The sequence below is a fragment of the Eptatretus burgeri genome, chromosome 2 (assembly GCF_056783735.1).
Source record: "Eptatretus burgeri isolate ZD-2024b chromosome 2, Ebu_testis_v1, whole genome shotgun sequence".
In the NCBI taxonomy this organism is placed as follows: domain Eukaryota; kingdom Metazoa; phylum Chordata; class Myxini; order Myxiniformes; family Myxinidae; genus Eptatretus; species Eptatretus burgeri.
The window spans coordinates 95,277,254-95,300,546 of record NC_140962.1 but is presented as its reverse complement, the minus strand read 5'-3'; the positions used below and the strand labels follow the sequence as shown (position 1 = coordinate 95,300,546).

Below are 23,293 nucleotides of genomic sequence, written 5' to 3'. Positions count from 1 at the left end.
TAACCATCAGAGCGACCAGACCAATCGTAGATGTAATCACCCACTATGATCTTGCCATTATCCGGTCCTCGAACCTGAGAGAGTGCCGCAATACCGATGTTCAAATGCTGAAGCTCAGATGATAACAGAGACAGGTAATCATCCTCTCTTCGGGATAGGACATTCCAGGCACCCACCCGAAGGGACTGCCTCAGGTTAATCCTCGGAGACCACCATCTGGTGGACACCTCAGCACCACTCCACCACACGACCACAATCTGACCCAGGAAGTTTACCCCATGCTTTTCCTCCCATCAAAGAATGGGGGTCCCGAAGGCTTTGCCCCAATTCCGTCATCCGGTGAGCTGCCCTGCAAAGGGCAGCAGTACAAGAGGTACTCCCACAGAGTGGGTTTTCAGTTTTCTTTGCGTTTATGGGTTTTGCGGAATGAAGTGTTTTGCAGTGGCAGGAGTGCAAATCCTGCCACCAACCTCCAATAAAAGAAGGTAACCGAATTGCAGGAGGACGTCCGCAGACACAGTTGGGCACTAGTTATGGATGGCCGTTAGCTCATAAGGAGCTCCTCCGTCCTTTGAAAAGTTTTGTTCTTCATCCTGCTGGGTGTCCATACCCATACACTCTCCTCAACAGGAAACCTGGTGGGGAAGACAGTTTAGTCATCGAAAAGCCGACCATGAAACAGGTTTGTGCAGGTTTACATGACACCCGAAGGAAGTCACAGATCTAATCTGGCCTGACCTGACATATCACCAGCAACCTGCCCAAATTCCAAATTCCTGCCCTTCCATACAGGCGGCACTGCCACACCCTCAGCCAATGATGCTACTCACAGGCACGAGCTGCATATGAAAGAAGATGATCATTAAGAAATAATCTTATTCATGAGAATGTATGCTTGCCATCACTTCACAAACTTCTGGAATTTATCTCAACAAAGCATCCCAACTATGATGACTGTATTTTTCAACCATCTTTGTTTGTGAAATGCAAGTTTGAGTGTTTTGTTAACCCTTGGAATTGCGTTTTTTTTAAATCTGAATTATACCACCGATTATAATTATCAATGGTAAAAACCCGATTTCGAAAAATTGCTGCTTCAACATTTGATTTCCAAAACATTTAGGTCTGCAGCGACATGACTTCAGCACAATTTGCACAAATATTACGGTCAGGTAAGCAGGTCTGCAACAGGATAGTAACAACTTACAACAAACTCGGGGGAAAATGACAGGTGGTAGCATTGCTTTGTATAGTTTAGTTATCTCCGCCGTGAATGTAATAGAATAAGCGTGAAGTAATTAATCGTGATACGAGACATGCGTTGTTTTATGTAATAGACAGACGTCCACCCTTCTTTATGTGTCGAAAAACCACCAACCCTTTGAGCCTTTGTGTCATGTTCTACCCTTTGTAACCTCTCATTTATGTTCGTTTTAAGACGTTGAGGCACGAGTTGGATAGGAAATGTCGCCACGCCACACCATCCCTCTGGTGTGCCTGTGAGACAAGATTTGGGGAGGTGCTCCGCCACCCATCACACTGGCCCATGGCTCAATGGTAAATGAGAGGAGAGGGGCACCATATGTCACAGGTGACATAGAGGCCTGAGGCTATAAAGGCGTGTACATTGGATGGAAGCGGAAGAGAAGCCCAGACTCGGTCTCGAAGGGAGCTCAATTACTAGCTCGACGTTCCGCACCAGAGCCACACCCGACGCAGGACGAGCTACGTCCAATGCTCTCAAGCCAGACAACGTGGAACACAGCGACCCATTCACTGCCAAGCAGCCGGGACCTGGGAATTTCATCATCCAGCGATGTCCCACCGGGCATTGTCTCGTATTTCTCGTCTCATGAATCCCTCTGTCTTTCTATTATGGTATGAATAGGGCCTGCTAAGTTAGATTATTTAAGGATCTTACATTCATTGTTGGTTCGTAAGCACGTATCAGTGAGGATTAATGCGGTTTTATTGTTGATTCAGTGTGATTGCTTATTTTGCATTTCCTTCCCCTGTGCACCATTATTGCGACAATTAAATATCCCTGTCTTGGGGTGAATTTGAACCGTGGCAATCCTCGTTGAAACTATGGGAGTTTGTTAAGGATTAATTGGGAGCACAAACGAATGCCATGCATCCAGACTGTGGTGGCGTCTCATTGGCTCACTCGGCCATTAATGAGAGACAAGATGTGCGGCACAAGTTAGCGTAATGCATCAGCTGATTTGACGGTCCCACTGGCACGGTATTGGAGTGGAAAGATGTGCAAGACACCAGGCAACTGTGACGACTCCCGACAGATACAACAATACTGTATTGTCTATCCCATTGTGCAAATTCCCCATGCGTGAGAAATACACAGTCCATGCCATTATGTTAATTCTCTATCATCTGTGAAAAATGTTGTTGTTTTTAAACACTGACTTAAACCTCATTGGGAAGCCTGCTCACCTCTGGAACAATGGGAATACAACACATCAGTCTACTTTTACATCAATTATAATTACATGAATACACAATTGTCAAAACAACATCTGTGGAATTTGAACCTTGGGTTCCAGAATCATGAGCTTTAGGTTCAGATGGGAAGGCGACAGAGGTCAACTCAATTTACCAAACAATTTATACTTGAAAGCCAAGAGGAAGATTATCAACACAGTTAAGGCTCATCCGATCTGATGGAGTGTCATCCTTCATGGAGTTTTGTGGGGTAAACTGATTAGTCATAAACCAGGAAGTGCAAATGCTTAGTCTGCAAAAAAAATGGTACAAACCATGGCCATGGTCCTTCAGCTGACCTATTATACATACATTACCTGTATAATAAAAATCATTATGGAGTTTTTCTGCACAGCAATCATAAGAGACAAAATAACCACACCAGAGCATCAGTGCTTTTAAATTGTCACGGAAAAACCTAAATTAAACCCAGCAAGGTGAGACATTCTCTGAACCAAGGGACAATATGTAAATAACTCAGGCACTTACCAGAATAAACTCTGCAGACTCATCGAGTGGTGGCGGTACCTGGAAACAAAAATATGTAAACACATCAATGGTAAAAAATAAAAATAAAATAATGAAAAGGAAATATTATTTAGATAATGGTGATTGACACAACCACCCTTTCCAAAGTAACTGTTAAAATAAAAGACATTTATTTTGTTTATCAGACAACTTATGACTCAGGATCTTATGGGATAATAACGTGGTTCAACGAACCAGCTATCATGTGCAGTTTCAGCTTTATCGAGCCGACTCAGATGTCCAGAGATTGATTATGAAGCCAGCTTTCATCACAGTCATCAGATGCACAAGATAATCTAGGGTAGACCAAAGGATGGAATCAATAGAATGCTGATTGAGGTATGCCAGCTAACCACCATGGGAAGCAAGAAGACTGATGTTTTGGGTGTTAACTCTTTGTCAGAGCAGGTAGGCGGTTAACATACCTCCATCAATGTTCGGTTGATTCCAAACTCAAAGGTAAATGTGCCACCTCTGCAACATCCTGTCAGATACTCTTCTACTCCAGGCATGTCAAAGTATTATAGTCATAAATCTTCATTAACATCACTTGCTTGAATTATTTATACAAAGGGGGTGTGAGGAAGGAATGGTGAGAAAGAATGGTAGTAGTTTTCATCGAGTTTCGTTTAAGTATAAAGCGGACGTGGACGGGCTTTGCATTTTGAGATTCATTCTAATTCGAAAATTTGGTATTGTTTTAAAGCTATCTTTCGCTGATTTTGGAAATGTAGACATCTTGCAAAATATTTTTTGTGACTGCTGAGTCATTTTGTGGGGACATTTGACATATCTCATCTTTAATCAATATTCAGAACAAAATATATCTGTGAACTGCAAAACATGTCTTTCAGCTATATAAAGCAAGAATATTTTGCTGCATAGCACATCATTTGAAGAAAGAAACCGAGTAAAATTCCATAGCATGTATCGTTTGTTACCGTGCTGATGTCAACAGGCAGGCCACGGTTAGAAGCTTCAATTTGAGGATCAAATCCTCGGGCTTGTCGCAAGGCTGCGCGGGCAGTAGTTAAGTCTCCAGCTCGCTTGGCACGAACAGCCACTGCCAAGACAGACCTTTTTCTGCGCTGAATGAAGTCAAGCTGCTGATCAGCTGGATAAGAGGTGGAGACAGGAAGTAAAAATTGGTCACTTATACAATCAGCACAAAATGGGGCAGCAAAGTCTATTCTGTGCTTGACACTGAGGACTGAAAGCATCCAGATTGGTTCAGAGAACATACAGGATCTCTTGAAACACTTCTTAAATGAAGAAATAAACACGACAGGAAGAGACTCAGCATTGACTGAGACAGAGATCGACAAAAGCTTGCTAAGGCATGCATAGATGCACACCGAGCTATAAGCGAGGCCAAAAGAGATAAAGTGGTTTGCTTTTGTGTTTGGGTGGTGGTGGGGAAAGGGTAGTGGGGGGTGGGGGTAATCTTGCTTCGAGGCAAAAACTGATGAAGTGCAACAGGGCAGGTTAAGTGGAAAGATAGTTTAGCAGCATGAACAAAGAGGAATTTTGACAGTGAAAGCAGCTGCAGTCAAATATGAAGATAGGAACCCCTGCATCATGCTGCAGACTCAGCAGCATTCAGTGGAGAAAACACTTCATCATCATCCTCAACATTGAAAACAGCTTCAGTGTTACAAAGTTGGAGAAAGTTAGTCAGCAAACTCCACAGATGGTCAAGGTACCTACAAGGAATGATTTACAGAAGGTTATTAGAAGGTGGGGGGAGGTCTGGCATTCTTCCATAAATAAAGATAGCATGCTGGGATGGGGTTAGTAAGAAGCCAGAGTAAGAAGACTTCTTTGTGAACAAAACCAGGTGTAAGAAGATCAATGAACAAAAGCCAAAGAAGACCAAACACAAGATAGATCAGGCTGGAGTACTACAAGTACTTCTGCACAGATATGAGTGTTGGATTCCCCTTAAAAACACTGCAAGAGACTGGATCTGCTTTCATCACAGATAAATATGCACAATAATAAGTATTTCCAACAGAGAGCAATGGTCTCAGAAACGCATCGGAATAGGGAGATTCAGAGACAATTATGGAGAAAAGAATGAAACCTCATTTGTTGTGGCAGACCATCTTCATGTGCTTAACAATCACATCCCATAGTTGAGCCTGTTTGGGTGGTTGCCTCAGTATAGTCCACGAGATGAGCCCAAAAAAATATGAAGAGATGTGATGCATACAGATCTGAAGTTCATTGTGGTGTCAGAAGCCAAAAATAGTTGCATACAAAATCTAGGCTCAAGGAAGAATGAGGTGGCAGAGGGTAAAAAGGCAATGCACTGACAATGTGTTTGGGTGGTGGTGGGGAAAGGGGAGTGGGGGGGCCACAGTTTGACACAAAGAGCAAGGGAATCAACAGGAAAAGAGGGGAGAGGGGAGAGGGGAGGGGGACCATGAGAGCATGAGAGAGTATAAACACATTAACCTGCAAATAGATAAGATTGAAGTGAATAGAGTTAATGGGGGTAGAAAGGATCATGGGTCGGGATGAAGGATGACACGAGATGGTGTTGCACCATGGAAATGGATAGGTGAAGCGTGGTGTTGGCTTATTGCTTAAGGTGGCTGTCTTAAAATCTTAGGGTCTTGAGTTTGCGCCCCCTGTCGTACCGTTAAATAACACCAGGTGGGTTGACTCAGCCTGTCATCCTTCCGAGGTCGGCAAAATGAGTACCAGCTTATTGGAAACAAAGGGCACTACATTAGCAGCACAGCTGCGCTCCCAGCAATGATGCAACCAGCAGCCATAGGCTGCATATTAAATGATGATGAATGGAATGGTTGGTCCATTTGACGATCCTTCAGGATTGTTCGTGAGACTGAGTTTTGCCGGAATTGAAAGACATGTGCCATTTGTCAAACAAACACAATCAATTCCAGATCAACAAAGTCAAGCAGCTGCTGTCTGCCTGTAAATGTTGTCAGTACTATTATGACACAATGTGAAGTCATTGAGAAAAGGGAAGAGGGTTTTCAACATCATCAGAAATGTTATTTATGTAGATGAGGAACAAAACTGGGCCAAAGACATTGCCTTGGGGCACTCCAGCCTCCACTGGGAGAAGGAGAGGAGGTGGTTCTAGTTTTTTGTGTACATGATCTTAGCTCATGGAAGAGTGAGAACAGAATGGAATGGAGCCAAATGGAAAGGGAGAAACACCAACAGCAGAGTAGAAGTGAGAGTGAGATGAAGGGGAGGGGGAGAAGGAGACATGAGGTGAACAAGCTGCACAGAAGCTGAAACACAGCAAGAAGAGGAAGGGAAAAGAGGAAGAGGAAGAAAGGGATCAAACCAACCAAGAAACTGAAAAGGGAAACTAGAACGGCACTTGTAGAGCGCATAGTCTCGCCTCGCGTGTTCATTCTGAACAAGCATATCATCATTAACTGAACATGCAACTATTATGGCCCATATACCAATATCATCCATGCACCCTACATCAAATAGTTTCTTGGCATATAATTAAATTCTTCACTCATATCGGGTCATAGATCAGACAAATGAAGTTTCAGATTTTTCGGAGAAGAATTTCAATTCAACCAATCATGGCTGGAAGACCACTTTTCCGATGACGTCCTAGTTATCAAACAATATTCCCCATGGGGAGTTGATGATGTATGCCAAGTTTCAATTCTTTTCATTGAGCGGTTTCAGAGAAAATTATGTCCATTTTTTTCCTTTAATCCTGCGAACCCTAGCACCCGTTTTACCAGATGTGATTCAAACCTCCATAAATCCGAGGGGCTGGATTTTTCTCCAGGAGGCCAAGGGTGGAGGAGCCAAAAGTCCAAGGATCTCAGGGTTCAAAGTGTTAACTAAATATGACTGCCATATCAAGTAACCAATGACATAAATTTAATTCTTCACTCACATCATGTGATAGATCAGATATATGAAGTTTCAGATTTTTCGGGTAAGGATTTCAATTCAACCATTTATGGCTGTAATTCCACTTAACTGATGACATCATTGTTATCGCCATATATACTCCATGGGGAGTTTATGACATATGCCAAGTTGAATTTTTAGCCGCGTCGTGTTACGAATGCTGGCTCTAAGAGAGCTCCGCGTTGTTCTTCTTCTTCTTGTTCTTCTTCTTCTTCTTCTGGTGAAGACAAAACCTTTATGACGCGGCTCTTGGACACATTTGTCCTTGTTTTTTCAATGAGTGGTTTTGGAATCGTTGAATGGTTTTAGACAAAATGATATCCAAATGTGTTCCTTTAATCCAATACGGCTGCGATACCATGCGATCTATGATGTCAGAGTTAGCAATAAAATATTCCCCACGGGGAGTCCTGTCTATGTTTAAAGTTTGGCATAAATTGGCCAAGCGGTTAGAGAAAAACCATTTTTATTGTGAAAATATATGGACGCCGACACACACACAGACAGACATGCACGTTGCAATAGTCTCGCATCCCATTTGGGATGAAACTAAAGAGGTGAGGGAGAGGGTGAAAAATAAAATAACCCAGAAAAGGGAAGTGCTTGAGAATGGGGTCATTTGGGGTAGAAGAGATCATGAGTATGGGTGGGAGATGACCTGAGGTCGGGATGAAGAGTTGTCTTGAAACCCTGGATGGAAGAATGGTACTGAACAGACTGGAGAAAAGAGGAACAAAAGAGCAGAGGTGACAAGTGAGCCTGGATTTTGGGAGTTCACCAAGAAGAGGAATACTGGCAGACTGTGTGCTCTGCAGAAACCTGGGAGGGACAGAACCAATAGAGGGTGGAGGGTGCAAGACCAAAAAGGAGGTGTTGCTCTCAATAGCAACGTGCTTAATGCGCAAGTAGTATGAAGAGGCCACTACATCCAGAGCATGGATGGCATGCCACATATCATACAGCTCTAAAAAGATCCAGGTAGTGGATAAAAAAATGAAAACTACAACAAAATGTCACTTAGTAGGGAGTTAGGCCACCACATATATCCAGGATGGTATGGATACTCCGTGGCATGGAGTCTAAAAGCATCTGGAACCGATCTGTAGGAATGTGGCACCATTTTTCCATAAGGAAGTCTTCCAATACACATCGGTTTGATGGAGGTGAAAACTGCTGTCTTAGGTGCCTCTCGAGACAGTCCCACAAATGCTCTGCAGAATTGAAGGCTGTCGATTGGAGGGATCATGGAAGATGGGTAAGTTTGTCCTCGTGTTCCTCAAACCACCCGGTGACAACACCTGCCCTGCGGACTGAAGCATTGACGTCCTGAAAGACACATCTCCCGCCAGGGAAGAAATTCTGCATCATGGGATGCAGATGATCGCTAAGATGGTAACAAAGCACGATACATCAACCCTGCCTTCAAATTAAATCTAATGGAATGAATGGATCCAGGCCATGCCAGGAAAACACACCCTACACCATTTTGGAACCAAGAGAACCTTTTACCGTGGAACCAGGCACTGGGGGCTGTACATATCCCTTGGCTGTCACCACACGTGCACACATACATTCGTTGAGAACATGGTGAAGGACTCATCACACCATATCACATTCCTCCACTGCATGGCAGTCCATTGCCTATGCTCCTTGCCCAACTGGACCCACAAACAGGCAATGTCATGTATTGGCATCACAATTATGCATCGCAAACCAGCTATGGTGTCCTGCCCTGTGAAGTTCCCTTCGGACCATTTTCAATGATAAAGAATGCTCACGAACCACATTGAATACAGCACACAGTTTGTCCAGCATTTTTGCCTCGCAGTCCAGACTAATGCCCATGCATCATGCTTGTCAAGTATGTGCTTCCGCCCACTGTTGCTCTTCGTTGATGATATCTTTCCTTCTTTTTTCCAAGGGTGACATCACCTTCGAGACAGTTCCTCATGACTCGTTCGCAATTTCCGCAACCTTTGTCACTGAAACACCTGCCAACATGAAGTGATTACTCTCCGTTCAAAGTCACTGAAGTCTCTTCTTGCGGCCATGTTGGCTCATAATACTGGACTCGAGTCACAGCCCGCTTACATATGCAAAACGAGAGGACTGCTAGGAAGAGATTTGCATATTTCACATGCTGGTCAAGTACACATGGGTAGCCCCATACTTTGCATACATGTTGTACGGCCTGTGTACCCTGGTGTTTCCAGTTTTTTACACACTATCTGAAACTCAAGAGACAGCAGCAGCAACAACAAATTGAGCAGCCACGAGGCCACCCACTATGTTTGGAGCGCTTGCAGTTCTTCTGATAGGAAGGTGACATGGAAAGATGTAAGTGTATTTCAGAATGTAAGAAACCAATCATCAAACAATAACATATCCAATTTCGAGTACGTCAGAAACGTTTTGCTCGCCATGAAGGATTTGCTTGCTGTCCATAGATGTTGACAAGCCCAACAGTGATTGCCAATGCCATCCACATTGGAACTTCAGGTTAACCTTCGTACCATCCACATTGAAACTTAGGGTTAACCCTTTTAGATCATGCAACGGCAGCAATATGAGAGGGCAGGGATCTTTAGGAGATCACACAATGGCAGCAACATGAAAGGGCAGGGATCAATCGAGAATCTAGCCACTTTCAGTCAAGAATCTAGCCACTTTCAGTCAAGAATCTTGTCATGGAGTGGTACCCTGTCCAAGATTGGTTCTGGCCTTGAAACGTTTCTTGATTTGTCATGAATTTCCCAAACCGCTATCAAGTGTATGTGCCTTAAAATGCTTTTTCAACCATTTATTGAGATTTTTTGTTCTTTTTTCAGGCATCTCACTCAGGCCAAGATGTATGTAAATGAAGAAGGCAAACAAGTCGAACACTAAATTTAATTTCCTTTTCAGCAATTTTCAGACGAGTCATGACATTTTGACTCGTGCTGAAAATTTGGAAGATGTGGTGAAGAAGCAAGAAGGGATGGAAATGAGAAATATTTCCTTTAGCACAACATTGACAGAGCGTATCTTTATAACTTTGAAAACTTGCAAAAACGAACTTCAAAATCCAGCCACATGTCGACAAAATGTCCGTTTAGAAAAGAGAACTGGCTATCACATGTGTCCATATTAATAAGAGATTGTGAAATACAGATATAGGTTATACTGTTCAGTGTACGTGTTTAAATGAGGCGTGTTTTTTAGTTATTGTGCAGGTTGTAATGAATTCGAAAGCAATGCACAATATTTTACCTTTTGTGATCTTGACCTGTGGAGATTTTGTTGATCCTGTGGACATGGAGTCACTTGGGGGTGTCTTCGGTTGAGCAGAAGGTAGAGAGGGAGATAGGGCAGCAGGAGAAGGTCTTGGTGCTGTATGCTGTGAGAAAGGATAAGAAAGCAAGATAAATGGTGAAATAAGGAAAACAACAAGGGATATATACTTAAGCTGGCTGCTTGGGCAAGTGGTTAAAGACTCGTTTTTCTCCACTGATTGGGGTGGGTTTGATTACTGCAGCAACTATCACCATTCTGCACTTCGTGAGTATGGAGTGTTTGCCAAACATCCCTCAACATGAACTGGAGAAGGTCTTCATCCCGTGCTGGTATAATTATGTTATACTCAGGTACATATTCAACATAATTCATGGAATACTCACCTTAAGCAATTATGTGCATGAGCAGTATACACAATGCTGGCGTTTTACATAAAACTTATGGTTAGTTTTGTACATGCGCTTACACATCAATGAGCAGGTAGCCCTTGAAGTCGTACAAAATGTATGCACATGTCAAACTGCATAAAAATGAAAATTTGGACCCCATGTATATTTTGTCCTTCACTTTATCAATATTATGTCATCACCTCCTCATCCGCCTCTTGTTCTTCCTCTTCTGGCTGTGCCTCGTCCTTTATGAGCTGTGAGGCCGCAGCCAGGCACTCCTCAAAGCTACTCTGGCCACTCTGAGTCACTCCTGGAATTGGAGGAAATGCTACACACCAAAATTAAAGAAAACATTTAAACAGCAATAGGTTGGTAGGAATTTGTGAGTACAGGAAGTAAAGTGCATGATCAGGTACAACATTAAGAAGCAAAAAAAAAACTGAAGAAGTGGTGTTGTGTGGACATCATTAAAAGGGTGGCACCGTACAGGGCAGGGAAGGAAGAGCCAAGAAATCCACAGGTCGTCCAGCTTTGGCCATTTTGATTGCATCCTTATATTGCTGAAGAACAAACCACACAAATAATTTGGTTATATTTCTGAGTATAACATTTCTGGTTGTGCTTGGTAACATGATGAACATTATTTTTCCCCACATAGTGTATTATGCATTTTTTTTAAACAACCAATCTTTCATTGCCTTCACTCTTTACTCCTCTGTACGTTCCCAACCATCTACATTTTTTGTTTTTCTCCTGTTCCCCCACCCCATTCATTCACACTGCCATATATAATACCACCAGTATATCATTACCCCATGCACGTAGCACAATTGGATCACCCTGTCTGTCAGTCTATGATCAAGGATCTACTTAATTTCAATTGAGTGTTATAGAGTATTTCAAACACTTCAGAACATGAATTTCAAACACTGTAGAGCATAAATTGGAACACAAACCCACAGTTTAGCAGTACTTTGGCTCTGAATTTGGCAAATTGTACGTAATATCATCCTGAGCATGCATGCGCACATAAGAGTGAGGTAATTTTTTTAGTCTGTCTGCCTGTCTGATGGTCAAAAAAAACTTGAAAATCATTCTAAACAGGAAACGTACTGTTTTAGGGATGTCATAAAGCAGACAAAAAACAAGCACAACTAATTTAATATTATAAAAAGATGGTGAGTAGGGGAATTTTGTTGGTTCTGGGACCATCCTATGTCCCTCATTGACTTTAATGCGAACTCAGGGAAAAACTATTTGACCCTGTCAATAAAAAAAGAGTGAATTTTTTCTCATAAACCTCCTCCAGCACCAACTATTTCTCCTCTCCCACCTCTTCCACTCATCCTGCACCAGCTTCTCCACATTAAATTGTTTCTGGGAACAAGCTCTTCCATGAGATGAGCCTTGACAATGCATCTAAAACTTATTTTTACCCTCCCCCCCAACCATTTTATTTTTCCCCAGTCCCACCCCTCACCCCTGACCACCCACCCTCCACCCTCTTTCTCTTACCTATTTATACCCCCATTTGAATGGAGATTCCTTCCTTTTATATCCCTACATATGAATAATAGGCCCTTGCGCTATAAAACTTTATATTTAAAACGATGCATTTCAGATATCTCATCCATTAAAAAATCAGTTTAAGCAAAATTATTTCCATACAAATGACCTCAAAACTCTGGAAAAGTATCGAGCCAAGCAAAAAAAAACCCAAAGAGTGTAGAAAATCACAACCTTGATATGAAATGGGAAACATAATGAATGTGGACAGTATCAAAAAAGTATCATCGAAGGAATAACCAAGACAACCGTAAGTAAAGCACACAGACTAAGAGGTTTAAAAAGATTTAATGGATGTCAAGAAAACAATGTAAAAATAATTTACGACAATATTAAAATGATACGTGATCTCGGAGGAGCTCAGAGCAGAATGCTGAGGGAGGTTTATCATTTTGTCTCAACTCAACAAAGATATTTAACCCAAGAACCAAACCCCAACATATTATTTATCAACATTCTAGATGGTGATGAACGTTATAAGAAAAGAAGGTGTTTTTATCAAAGAAAAGAAACTACAAACCCAACAAAGATAAATTGGGAGCTGTTTTGAATTCATTTTGAAATATGAACAAAAATTTTTTTAAACTCAAAAATATAACATAAAAATCAGCAAGAGATTTCACAAAGATTTTATTTTAAAGACAAAAGTATCAATAAATCAGTCAGAGATTACACCAATAAAATTGTATTTCAAACATAAAAATATAATGTATGAATAGGTCCGACAAAAATCATCTCTTGCTAATTTATGGATACTTTTTTGCTTAAAATAAAATCTTCTGAGTGATCAGAAAGAGATTTCACCTATAAAATTTTATTTTAAACACAAAAGTATATATACATATATATATACACATGTCTGAGAAAATCATATTTTTTTATTATATAAATATAGTGAATACAACTCATTGTGATGTTTGCAATACGGAATACAAATAGTATAGGCCATGGGCAAGATATGGTCCACGTGCACCCCCCCCCCCCATCACAACCCTTCAACCCCATATTTTTCTGAAGCCTTAGGGTCCCCTGAGCATGAATTCAACTGGTAACAGTGAATAAACTGGGACTCACTCTTCATTTTCCAATCATATCTGATGGTACCCTCAAAATGTTAACTTTTCGTCAGTTTCACACATGAAAAATCCCCTGACTGATAAGATCTATGGTACATGCATTTACGTATCAATATTTATTTGCAGGTGACGTGTTCTAATTGAAGTGACATGATGGAAGAGCCACCAGCAAAAGCCACCAGCCACCACCAGTCTTATTTCTGTGACTAGGACACATAAATGGGTAAGGTGCCATATTTCTTGGTTGGATTGTATATTAAATGACATAACTCTTGGAAATATGATTCGAGACAAAACTTTTCCCTTTTACATAACTGCTTGAGCAACATATCCAAGTCGATGCTTTACGCAACTCTCAATTGAGTCCTCGGCGAGAATGGGTTATTATGAAGTTCGGCACAGCAATCCATAAAGTTGAGATGAACCATTTATTCCATCGCTGAGTCAAAGCTAGGAAGGAAAAATATTGAATTAATTTTGGGTGCAATAGTGATCCGAGCAGTATAACCAATTAATTACGCATAAGATATACTTGTGTACAAATAACTCACCCGTCATAGGCTTGGGGGGGGGGGGGATCTTTAACTGCAGTGCAAACTAAAGCCTGTTTGAATGTCTTTCTCGAGCTGGAAATACACACAAGTTGCTTTTACGAGCAGAATTTGTACCAAAGCCATGATGAATATAAATGGCAATATTAATATTCATCATTTAATAGCCCCCCCACCACATTATAGTTTTGAATATCACCAATTAAATTAAATAGTCCTCAACCAAATCCATGAACTCTCTCCAAGTTTCATGAAGAACATCATTTTTGTTAATGAATTCTGCAAGGTTTTTCTGTGAAAATGAGGATATACTGTTATAGATCGGGTGGTGGCGGGATTCGCACCCCACTCTTGACAGCCAAATGTTGAAGATTCGGCGTCACTTATCAGCACCGCCGTCTCAGGGGTCATAACACCGGATGGTTCGGCACAGGTCTCGGGTTACGCGCCTCAGATCACGATACCAAAGTACACCTGTGCCTTGCCAGTTGGGGAAATAGACCCCGGTTACAGACTGGGTTTGTCAGAGACCGAGCGAAGTCTGCCAGTCCGTAACTATTTTGGTTTTAATTACAAATCGAGCGAATTGTTCCTCAGCATGGCATGAATAAACTCAAGGCGGTAACTTTCATATGTATCAGCCAGATTTATTGGGGACACATCGGGGAACACGACACAAGCAAAACATTCACGAACGTTATAATTAATCTATAACCCGCTCTTAACTAGGGCGCTACGGATTACAGGTTTTGAAGGGAACCCTAGTGAGATAAACCTTAGACAACATGCAGACAAGATGCAGACAAGACACAGAGTACTTGGTGATGCCTAATGGACGAGGGGAAAGTGTCAAAGGCACGAATGCGGCTAGAGACAAGTCAATGTAAACGGATTCGAGCGCCCAAGCTTGAACACGCCGCGTGGCAAGATGGCGGCGGCGTCCTTTTGTCGTACCACTCAGGCACCAGCCTCAGCGCGTTCAGCCCCCGTAAGGTCGACGGCACAAGAGCAAAAGATTCACGGTGTGCTCCAGCTGGCTTTTCACAAGGTCCAGCATTCAAATCCAGGCCTGGCCTGCTCACCAGATTAGGTCAAATTGGGGTGATGGGCTCCATGGTTGGATTCAGGATGAACCTGGGGACGACCTGCACGCTGGGTCCATCGCCGAGGAGGAACAGCCGTCAAGTCACTTATCAAGCAGATCACAGACTCGACACCAGCAGCCTCTCATCCAGCAGAAGGCAGACTGACCTCATGCAGTTCATCTTTCCTTTTTCACGAAGCAGATCGCAGACAGACACAGCCGTCCCTTATACAGCCAATCGCGACTCGACACTCAGGCAGTTACTCCCTTGCCTTCCCGGCGCTCGCTCCTCTGGACACTTCCCCGGGGACCCGTGATTGGTCCATCGCTCGAGATTGCAGCTGCCCTCCACCAATCGGCTGCCGACACGTCTCACCGACCGACACTCTCAGAGCGCTGGGCGGGGCTAGTTCGGAGAGGGGAGGGAAAAAGAATCAAGGTGCCTCCCGGTCCACCACCACTGTACGAACACTGGACAGCCTGCTACATCTCCCGACACACTTGTAATGTCCAATTACCGAACAACCTGACTAAACATGCATTTAAGGGGGAATCTGGGCTAATCCTATATTTATTAACACACTAAGGGCCATTTCCGCAACAATACATTACTTCATCTTCATACAACAGAGTTGTTTGTATTGCATTATATTAAAAAAAAATTAATGAATTTTTACCTTGAGGTGATCGATGACTGAATTCACTCAATTCAGTTTTATTTGAAATATACATTAGCAAAGAGAATATCAAGTTTTGATTCAAAGCCATAATCGTCCCACGAAAGCGAGTCGTCCATGATGGAGTTTGAGTTTTCAAACATGCTGTGATGAAAAAGGAAAAGAATTGATGCATGAAATAATTAATTAAGGTACTACATACCTTTGAGTATTCATAAGTAACTAGCCGAAGCCCCGTCACAGACGGATTCCGTTCATTCAACCACCCTCACCAGCTCACGCACACTCGAGGGACATGGACTGGACAGGGCGTGCTTGCCCCCGCCTACTCATCCCCCGCCCCTGCCCCATCCCCCCACCTTCAATTTGCTTACTCCCGCCCAAAAATTTAATTACCCTGGCCCCGCCTCTTCACTCCCCGACCCCCGTCTCTTGATTCCCCGCCCCACTTGCCCCCACCCCCCTGTCCACCCCCTCACACTCAACCCCGTCTAATTCACCCCAGCTCCCACCCCATTTGTCCCATTTCCCGCTTTCAATTTGCTTACCCTCGCCCAAAAATTTCCTTACCTTGCCCCCCGCCTCTTCACTCCCTGCCCCCGTCTCTTCATCCCCCGCCCCCGCCTCTTCACTTCTCGCCCCCATCTCAATGAAAAGTGTTTATTCTGCTTCAGAGTTGAAAGTTGACTATTGCCACGATGTGCAATGCACTCTTACAGGTACGAAGTTTCTTTCAGTCCAGGTCACAATACCGAGAAAAACGTGATGCGACCGCGAGGAGGAGCACAAAATTGGTCCTTCAGTATTAATATAGAGATAGAAGATACAATGTTTCTTCTCACATTTTTTGTGTCAAATTAACATTCTGAGGTAGTCAGCATGTGCAGAAGAGGGTTTTACATTGCAGACGCTATTTTCGAGGAGTGGAATTACACCTCTCAGTGGAAACGGTCCGTCGACGGCAGATGTAATGACGTCACCGAATGACCGATGATGTCATGACGTCCTGACGCCTCTCAGCGGTTACGTCACACATCACCATGTAAACGAATGTAAAACGAAAAGTGTTTATTCTGCTTCAGATTTGAAAGTTGACTATTGCCACTATGTGCGATGCACTCTTACAGGTACGAAGTCTCTTTCAGTCCAGGTCACAGTACCGAGAAAAACGTGACGCGACCGCTAGGAGGAGCACAAAATTGGCCCTTCAGTATTAATATATAGATTCCAGCATGGCTTACCTGTCGGTTGGCATTTCTTCAAAAATCACCATCACAGCAGATATGAGAGTTGATAAGTGTTTGCCAAACCTTGACCTCCATGGTATATATAGAATTGAGGGAAGGGAGGGGCATGGATCTTTCTCGAAAATGTTGCAACACATGGTCCTATTACTTTTCCACCTCGTCGTGCTATAGGTGGAAGGGAAGGCAAGCACACCGAGTACTTCTTCTGGGTTTATACACGTTTTGCAACCAAAATGTGATAAGCCCCAGAATCTCTCAACAAGAACTTTCTGTTGAAGCTGGCATGATAACTATAAACATTAAGTTGGCAAACTGGCTCAGTTGCAGTCTGAAAAAAACCCCCAAAAAAACACAACTACACACTGCTTAATTCAGTGTCAGCTGCGACACCGCAATCCACAGCATCACTAGATTGACATGGCTTTTGAAGTTTTAAAAAAAAATTTTTGGCAGGATTGTCAACCCCACAAGCAAGTGCTAAGGATTGTGCTTCAGGAGTTATTTTTCACAAACGACATAAAACCGCAAAGTAGGATCGAGGTTAAACAAGTTTATATTTTGCTGTGTATACTCTTCCAGAGTTTATCTATAGGAAGGGATATAAAGGGAAGGAATCTCTGTTCAAATGGGGGTATAAATAGGTAAAAGAAAGAGGGTGGAGGGTGGGTGGTCAGGGGTGAGGGGTGGGAGGTAAAATAAAATGGGTGGGGGTAGTAGTTTAAAAAAAAAGGTTTTGATGCAGTCAAGGCTCATGGAAGAGTTTGGTCCCAGAAACAATTTAATGTGGAGGAGCTGGTGCAGTATGAGTCGAAGAGGTGGGGGAGGAGGAGAAGTTGATGTCAGAGATGTTTGTGAGAAAAAATTCACTCCTTTTTATTTACAGGGCCAAATAGTCCCCCCCCCCCCCCGAGTTAACATCAACATCAATGGGGGAAATTGGATAGGCCCAGAACTAACAAAATTCCCCAACTGTGGTGTAAAAGAGGGTGCCTCAACGGTGGAAAACTTCCAATTACATGTTTTGTTTTTTTCTTCAACAGCATTGAAAACTAATATTTTATTTTAATTTAATCAGACAACACTGCCAAATACAAATCGCCTTGTTTGGATTTCCAAAAATCCTCAGGTTAGCAGGACTTGGGCAAGATTTTATGCCATCTTGACCAATCAAATTTGCTGCGTGCTCTGAGGATGGAGGAACAGGAGATTCAGACATACTGGCAGCACCTGGCGATGCAAAGACAGAGCCAACTTCATCCAAATAAAAAGGGAGGTGGTAACCCTTCCCATGTCTGTTTTCTCAAGACTGCGCAGGGTAAAGTATTCTATGAACTCTGTAGTTACCTTGGTGATTCTATCATGCCTCCGCGCCTTGGAACTGTTGCCCTCTTGTCGGGCATGTTCTGCCGTGGCAGCATACACGGCCAAGCGCTGCTCCATCGCCTCAATAGCTGTGGTTGGAGCAGGTGGTGAACTCGATGAGGGTGTCACTTGCGGAGTTTGCACTGGAGATTGAGCTTTGCCTGGGGTTGGAGCTGAGGTTGAAGCTTGGAGTGGAACTTGCACTGGAAGTCCGTCCCTGGGCAAGGACGGAGCTTGAGATGAGGCTGGAGTGGAGACAAATGGAATGATGTTGATTTCATCTGCAACACAGCTCAGATATCAGTATAGATTCCATAAAGGATGCTGGTAGGTGGTGAGATTACTTTCAAATGACAACAGTCAATGAAAAACAAAGGTAATTATTAGCTCATAGGAGAGACAGACAACAGAAGGTTAACCCCCCCCCCCAAAAGAAAAAAAACCAACACTTTACTTAGCAAATAAAAAAATTACCCCCGTGTGGGGGTGACGGTCATCTCGATAATGTTTTTTTTACTATCATAATCAATGAAACGTTGCCAGATATCTCCTAAAATGACAGACTAGATAGGTTTTGAAAATGGCGACTTTCACAACTTTCGTGACCTCGTGACCTTGACCCTGACCTCGAATCCGGGAAAAAATATGTCGTTGGGTATCACTCATCGACCTCTACCCACATACCAAATTTCATCAAGATCAGAAGAAAAAGTTGTCTTTGTACCGGGAGGTGTTTTTGACCATCTTCCAGGTTACGTGGCGGCCAAACGGGACGGAAATTCAAAAATCTGTCTGGTTAGGTACAAGATAATATTTTTTACTATCATAATCAATAAACAGTTGCCGAATATCTTGTAGAATGGCAGACTAGATAGGTTTTGAAAATGGCGATTTTTATAACTTACGTGACCTCGTGACCTTGACCCTGACCTTGAACCCGGACAAAAGTCATATCGTTGTGCAACACTCATCGACCTCTACCCACATACTAAGTTTCATTAAGATCGGAAAGAAAAATTGTTGACGGACGGACATTTGGTCCAGCTTTATTTGGTCATCCCGGTAGAGATGACCTAAAAAATGTTTACAAATGACAGATAAACAGGCAAAGGACAGAAAGGATGGAAGAATCAGACCGGCAAGCAGCAGCTTCTTCGCTCACTGCAGATCTGGATAAAATCACAAACTGGTCCAACACGTGGAACATGTCTTTCAATCCAGACAAATCTCACACTCTCACTATGTCTCTTCGAAAGGACCGTTTACAAAACCCCCCCATCCACTTTCTCAACAATCCTCTGGAAGAAGTCTTTTCTTTCAAGCTTCTGGGTCTCACTATCTGCCATGACCTTTCCTGGGAAAGTCACATTTCCAACCTCGCCTCAAAAGCCAGTCGCCGACTGGGAATCCTCCGTCGTGCAAAGTCCTTCCTCGGCCCTCTTGAGCTCCTGACCACTTACAAAGCTTTTGTCCGTAGCCTGATGGAGTACTGCTCTCCCCTCTGGGCTGGTGCTCCTGCCTCCCACCTTTCTCGACTTCACGCTGTCGAAACCAGGGCTTTTAAGATCATTGGCATCTCCCGCAATGAAGCTGAGTCTTTGGGCCTCTCACTCAATCACCGCAGGTTGGTCGGTGGTCTTTCTGTCTTCTACCGACTCCTCTCCAGCCTTGCCCCCCCTGCTCTCTCTGTGATTTGTCCCAACCACATTTCCACAGGGCGCTCAAGGTCCGCCAACAACCCACTTCTGGTAAAACTACCAAAATCACGAATCACTGCTCATCTTCACTCTTTCATTCCTCTTTTTTCCCGCCTTTGGAATAAACTTCCTCACTCTATTCTTTCCCATTCTTCCCTCCAGGCTTTCAAAACAGCTGTTCACCACCACCTCTTATCTTCCCCCATCCAAATCCTCGATCTTTTCTACCCCCGATAATCCACCCAAGCCCACTTCCTTCAATTCTCCTGCTTTCCTTCCTGAAAGTCCCTTTAATGTCCATCTTCCCCTCGCCATGTTCCCCGTCCCATCCCCATCCCTCTCCCTTCCACAGTTCACCTGTGTCTGTTCCCCAATGTTTTGTCCCTTCCACTCCCGCCCCTCTTGTCTCATGCCTCCTTGCTGTGAGTTGTGTGTTAGCTCTCATACGAGCCTCGACCAAGGTATACAAAAAAAAAAAAAAAAAAAAAAAAATAGTCTTGCACATGAAGGCTCGTGTCGTTCTGCATCGGTGGCGAGGTAGAACGATGGATGGAGCCAACGGAACAGTGACGAAGTATGGCAAGCGCAGTATGAAGCAAGGATAAACTGGTTTTTCAAATGTTAATTTTTTGTCACAGCAAAGGAGACGTTTGTTCTGATGAAGTGCTATTGCCTGAAATGTAAGCTCTCCTGGCTTCCCACAGCAGTACAAATCACCATTCCATTTAAACGACAAAAGGACTGCTAGGAGAAAAAAAAATACAGACAGGTAGCACAATGTGACAGAAAACAGGTTGATGAGGAACATAAAAAACAGTAAAGACAGTGAACAAATAGGGGCAGTCAATAGAAAATGACAAACGGACATGGAATAGAAAGGTCAGTGGGAATAGAAAAGATGAAGAACAAAAAAAAAAAAACAAATGGTAATTTATATGAGGTCATATATAAATGGGATACAAATACAGGTGGAAATGAATAAAAATAAATAATTTAATAATAAGAAACTAAGGAAGATATTCCAAAACAAACTACAAGGGCACTCGGCAGAGTGCATACCTCTGCCACATCATGCCTGATCCACGAGACCATATCGGGCCCCAATACATTTTTGAAATATCGTGCTATACAGTACTATATCGTTTTTGGCCCTGTCTCTCAATGGTGAAGAATCACTTTAAAAATTAAATAATTCTCGTATCCAGATCCGGATTTGGATCTTCACAAAAATCGAATCAGTTCTTCCTTGTCACACAACCAATGTCCACCAAGTTTCATCAGAATCAGTCCACAACTTTTTGAGATATTGTGCTATATATTGGTTTTTGCCCCATCTCTCAATGGTGAAGCATTACTTCAAAAATTTGAGTAGCCAGATCCGCATCTTCACCAAAATCTAATCAGTTCGTCCTTGTCACACACCTAACCTGTCCACAAAATTTAATCCGGATCTGTCTGCAACTTTTTGAGATATACTGCACACAAACAAACAAACAGACAAACAAACAAAGACAGAAAGGGGTGAAAACATAACCTCCTTCACCTTCGGTGGGAGAGGTAACTTGAAAAAAAAAATGTTTTAAAATGTGCCTGCAATTGCATTTTTTTATATTTGACGCTTGACCTCACCCCCAAGGCCCCAGGGTGTGGGGCCAAAATGATACTGCTCTCCTACCTTCTTGCCATGTGGTCATCATAACTGCCAAGTGTGGTGAATTTCTATACAACTGTTTTGGAGAAGATCGCGTGACGGACGTACAGACAGAGACGGAGCCGTGACAACTTAAAATAGTCCAGTTTCCTTTTGTTGTTTTTATTAAATGTGGATATAGTAATGCAACATTCTTATGGGGATAGTAATGCAGCATTCTCACACTTTTGCGTTTAGTCCATGGGCCAGACAAGATGTCAGCACCATCTGAGGGGGAAACACTTTATGGGTACTAAGTTATTGGTCGGGTTAATATAACTAACTTAATATGTGATCACCTTTCCCGAAAAGGAACTTAATCTATTTATTGTGTATTTTTCCATTTCAACATGTTTTTTTCAATGTATTTTGCAAATATCACCAAATGTGCTAAAGCACATTCCCATGAAGATAATATAAGCGAGTAATAGTTCAGGAGCATCCAAAATAAATTGTTCACACTCTTACAAGTAACTATCTCTACATCTACAGGTACATTTTTGAATTGGTTTTCAAATCAAGGCTCAATCCCACGTTAGATTTGGTCGAATTTGGAAGATTTCTGAATATACTTCCAGAACAAATATTACGTCCCCCAATGCTCTTGGATCAGCTAACCAGATGTACCAAGTTTACAGGTAAGCAAAACGTATGACCATCTGCTAGGTTTTAACGAAGTTATCGGCTATGTTCTTTCGCTAACCCCTAAAAATGCAAAAAGTGGCCGAAAATATGAAAATTGTAATGCAGCTCAAATTTGACCAAATGTTTCTCCCTCTTAATTATTTTAATGTCTAAAATTGTGCATATATTGGAATCTTTCAATCAAATCTAGTCATAACTGCATTTCATACATCTCAACATGACTTACACGTTGAACGGATTTTGCAGTTCAAGAGTGCCACCTTGAATGACAAAACTGAGTCCACCGTTAAGAAGGAAAGCAGCAGATTGCAGTGGAAGCAGGCACAGATGAACTGTCTCATCCATTGTTCTGATGAGGAACTATATTTAAATAATAATTAAAAAAAATAGAAAAAAAAAAAAAACTTTGATTCATGGAAAACTCTGCTGAGAGTTGCTGATATTAGAAAGCATGCCCTAATGTTAGACATTTCCAAAGACTTGCCCGAGGGAAAAATCCCATCAGTACAATACAATTGCAAGTGCCACTGTCAATGAAGTGCTGAACCAGTCACTCACCATCATGCAGTCACTGCAGTTAGCCAAGATCGTTTGTGTATTTGACCAAGCACTCTATGCCAAAGCTACTGAGATAATATGGAAGCGTGCTGACACATTCAAGAACATCAACATCATTAGAATGGGAGTGTTCCACACCTTATGCAACCTGCTCTCAACAATTGGAAAATGATTCCAAGATGCAGGATTGAGGGACCTGTGTGTAGAGTCAGGCGTGATTGCTGAAGGTTCCATAGCTGGGGTGATGGAAGGCCGCAAGTACAATTGTGCAGTCAGGCCCCACAATGTTGTGCACAAAGCATTGATGAGGCTGGCCTGGAAGGGATTTATCTCTTGGCTGGAAGCCAAAGTGGAGACGTGGTCCGACTGGAAGAAATACTGAAAAGCATCAGCAACCTCTGTGATATCTGTCAGACATCATTCAGGGAGGTGCTGGAGAACTCATCATGCACCTGTATCAATGAGCTATTCCAAGCCGACCTGAACTCCCTCAGAGATGGAAATGGAAGCCTCTCAACATTCTGGATGTC

At 42.7% G+C, this 23,293-nt stretch overlaps 1 protein-coding gene and 1 long non-coding RNA gene across 8 annotated transcripts in view; both read right to left on the bottom strand.

The window, feature by feature from the left end:
* The window catches only part of LOC147032606 (coiled-coil and C2 domain-containing protein 1A-like), a 109,637-nt gene that overhangs the window by 38,089 nt on the left and 48,255 nt on the right, over positions 1–23,293 (bottom strand). For 4 of the 6 annotated variants that reach the window (XM_085870355.1, XM_085870357.1, XM_085870358.1 and 1 more), the window contains exons 10-15: positions 18,156–18,454; positions 11,098–11,170; positions 10,811–10,938; positions 10,198–10,324; positions 3,969–4,141; positions 2,989–3,027 (exon numbers count right to left, since the gene is read on the bottom strand). In XM_085870355.1, the coding sequence (XP_085726481.1) occupies positions 2,989–3,027; positions 3,969–4,141; positions 10,198–10,324; positions 10,811–10,938; positions 11,098–11,170; positions 18,156–18,454 (839 nt within the window). The remainder of the gene's footprint in view (positions 1–2,988; positions 3,028–3,968; positions 4,142–10,197; positions 10,325–10,810; positions 10,939–11,097; positions 11,171–18,155; positions 18,455–23,293) is intronic. The other 2 variants (XM_085870360.1, XM_085870356.1) reach the window with 1 other exon arrangement.
* Positions 12,166–18,147, bottom strand: LOC147032607 (uncharacterized). Of its 2 annotated transcripts, none has more exons than XR_015055244.1 (3): positions 16,806–18,147; positions 13,804–15,708; positions 12,166–13,702 (listed from the first exon to the last, which is right to left on the bottom strand). It is a non-coding gene; the product is annotated as an uncharacterized LOC147032607 (long non-coding RNA). The 2 variants fall into 2 exon arrangements; XR_015055245.1 differs by having other exon boundaries at positions 12,166–15,293; positions 15,565–15,708.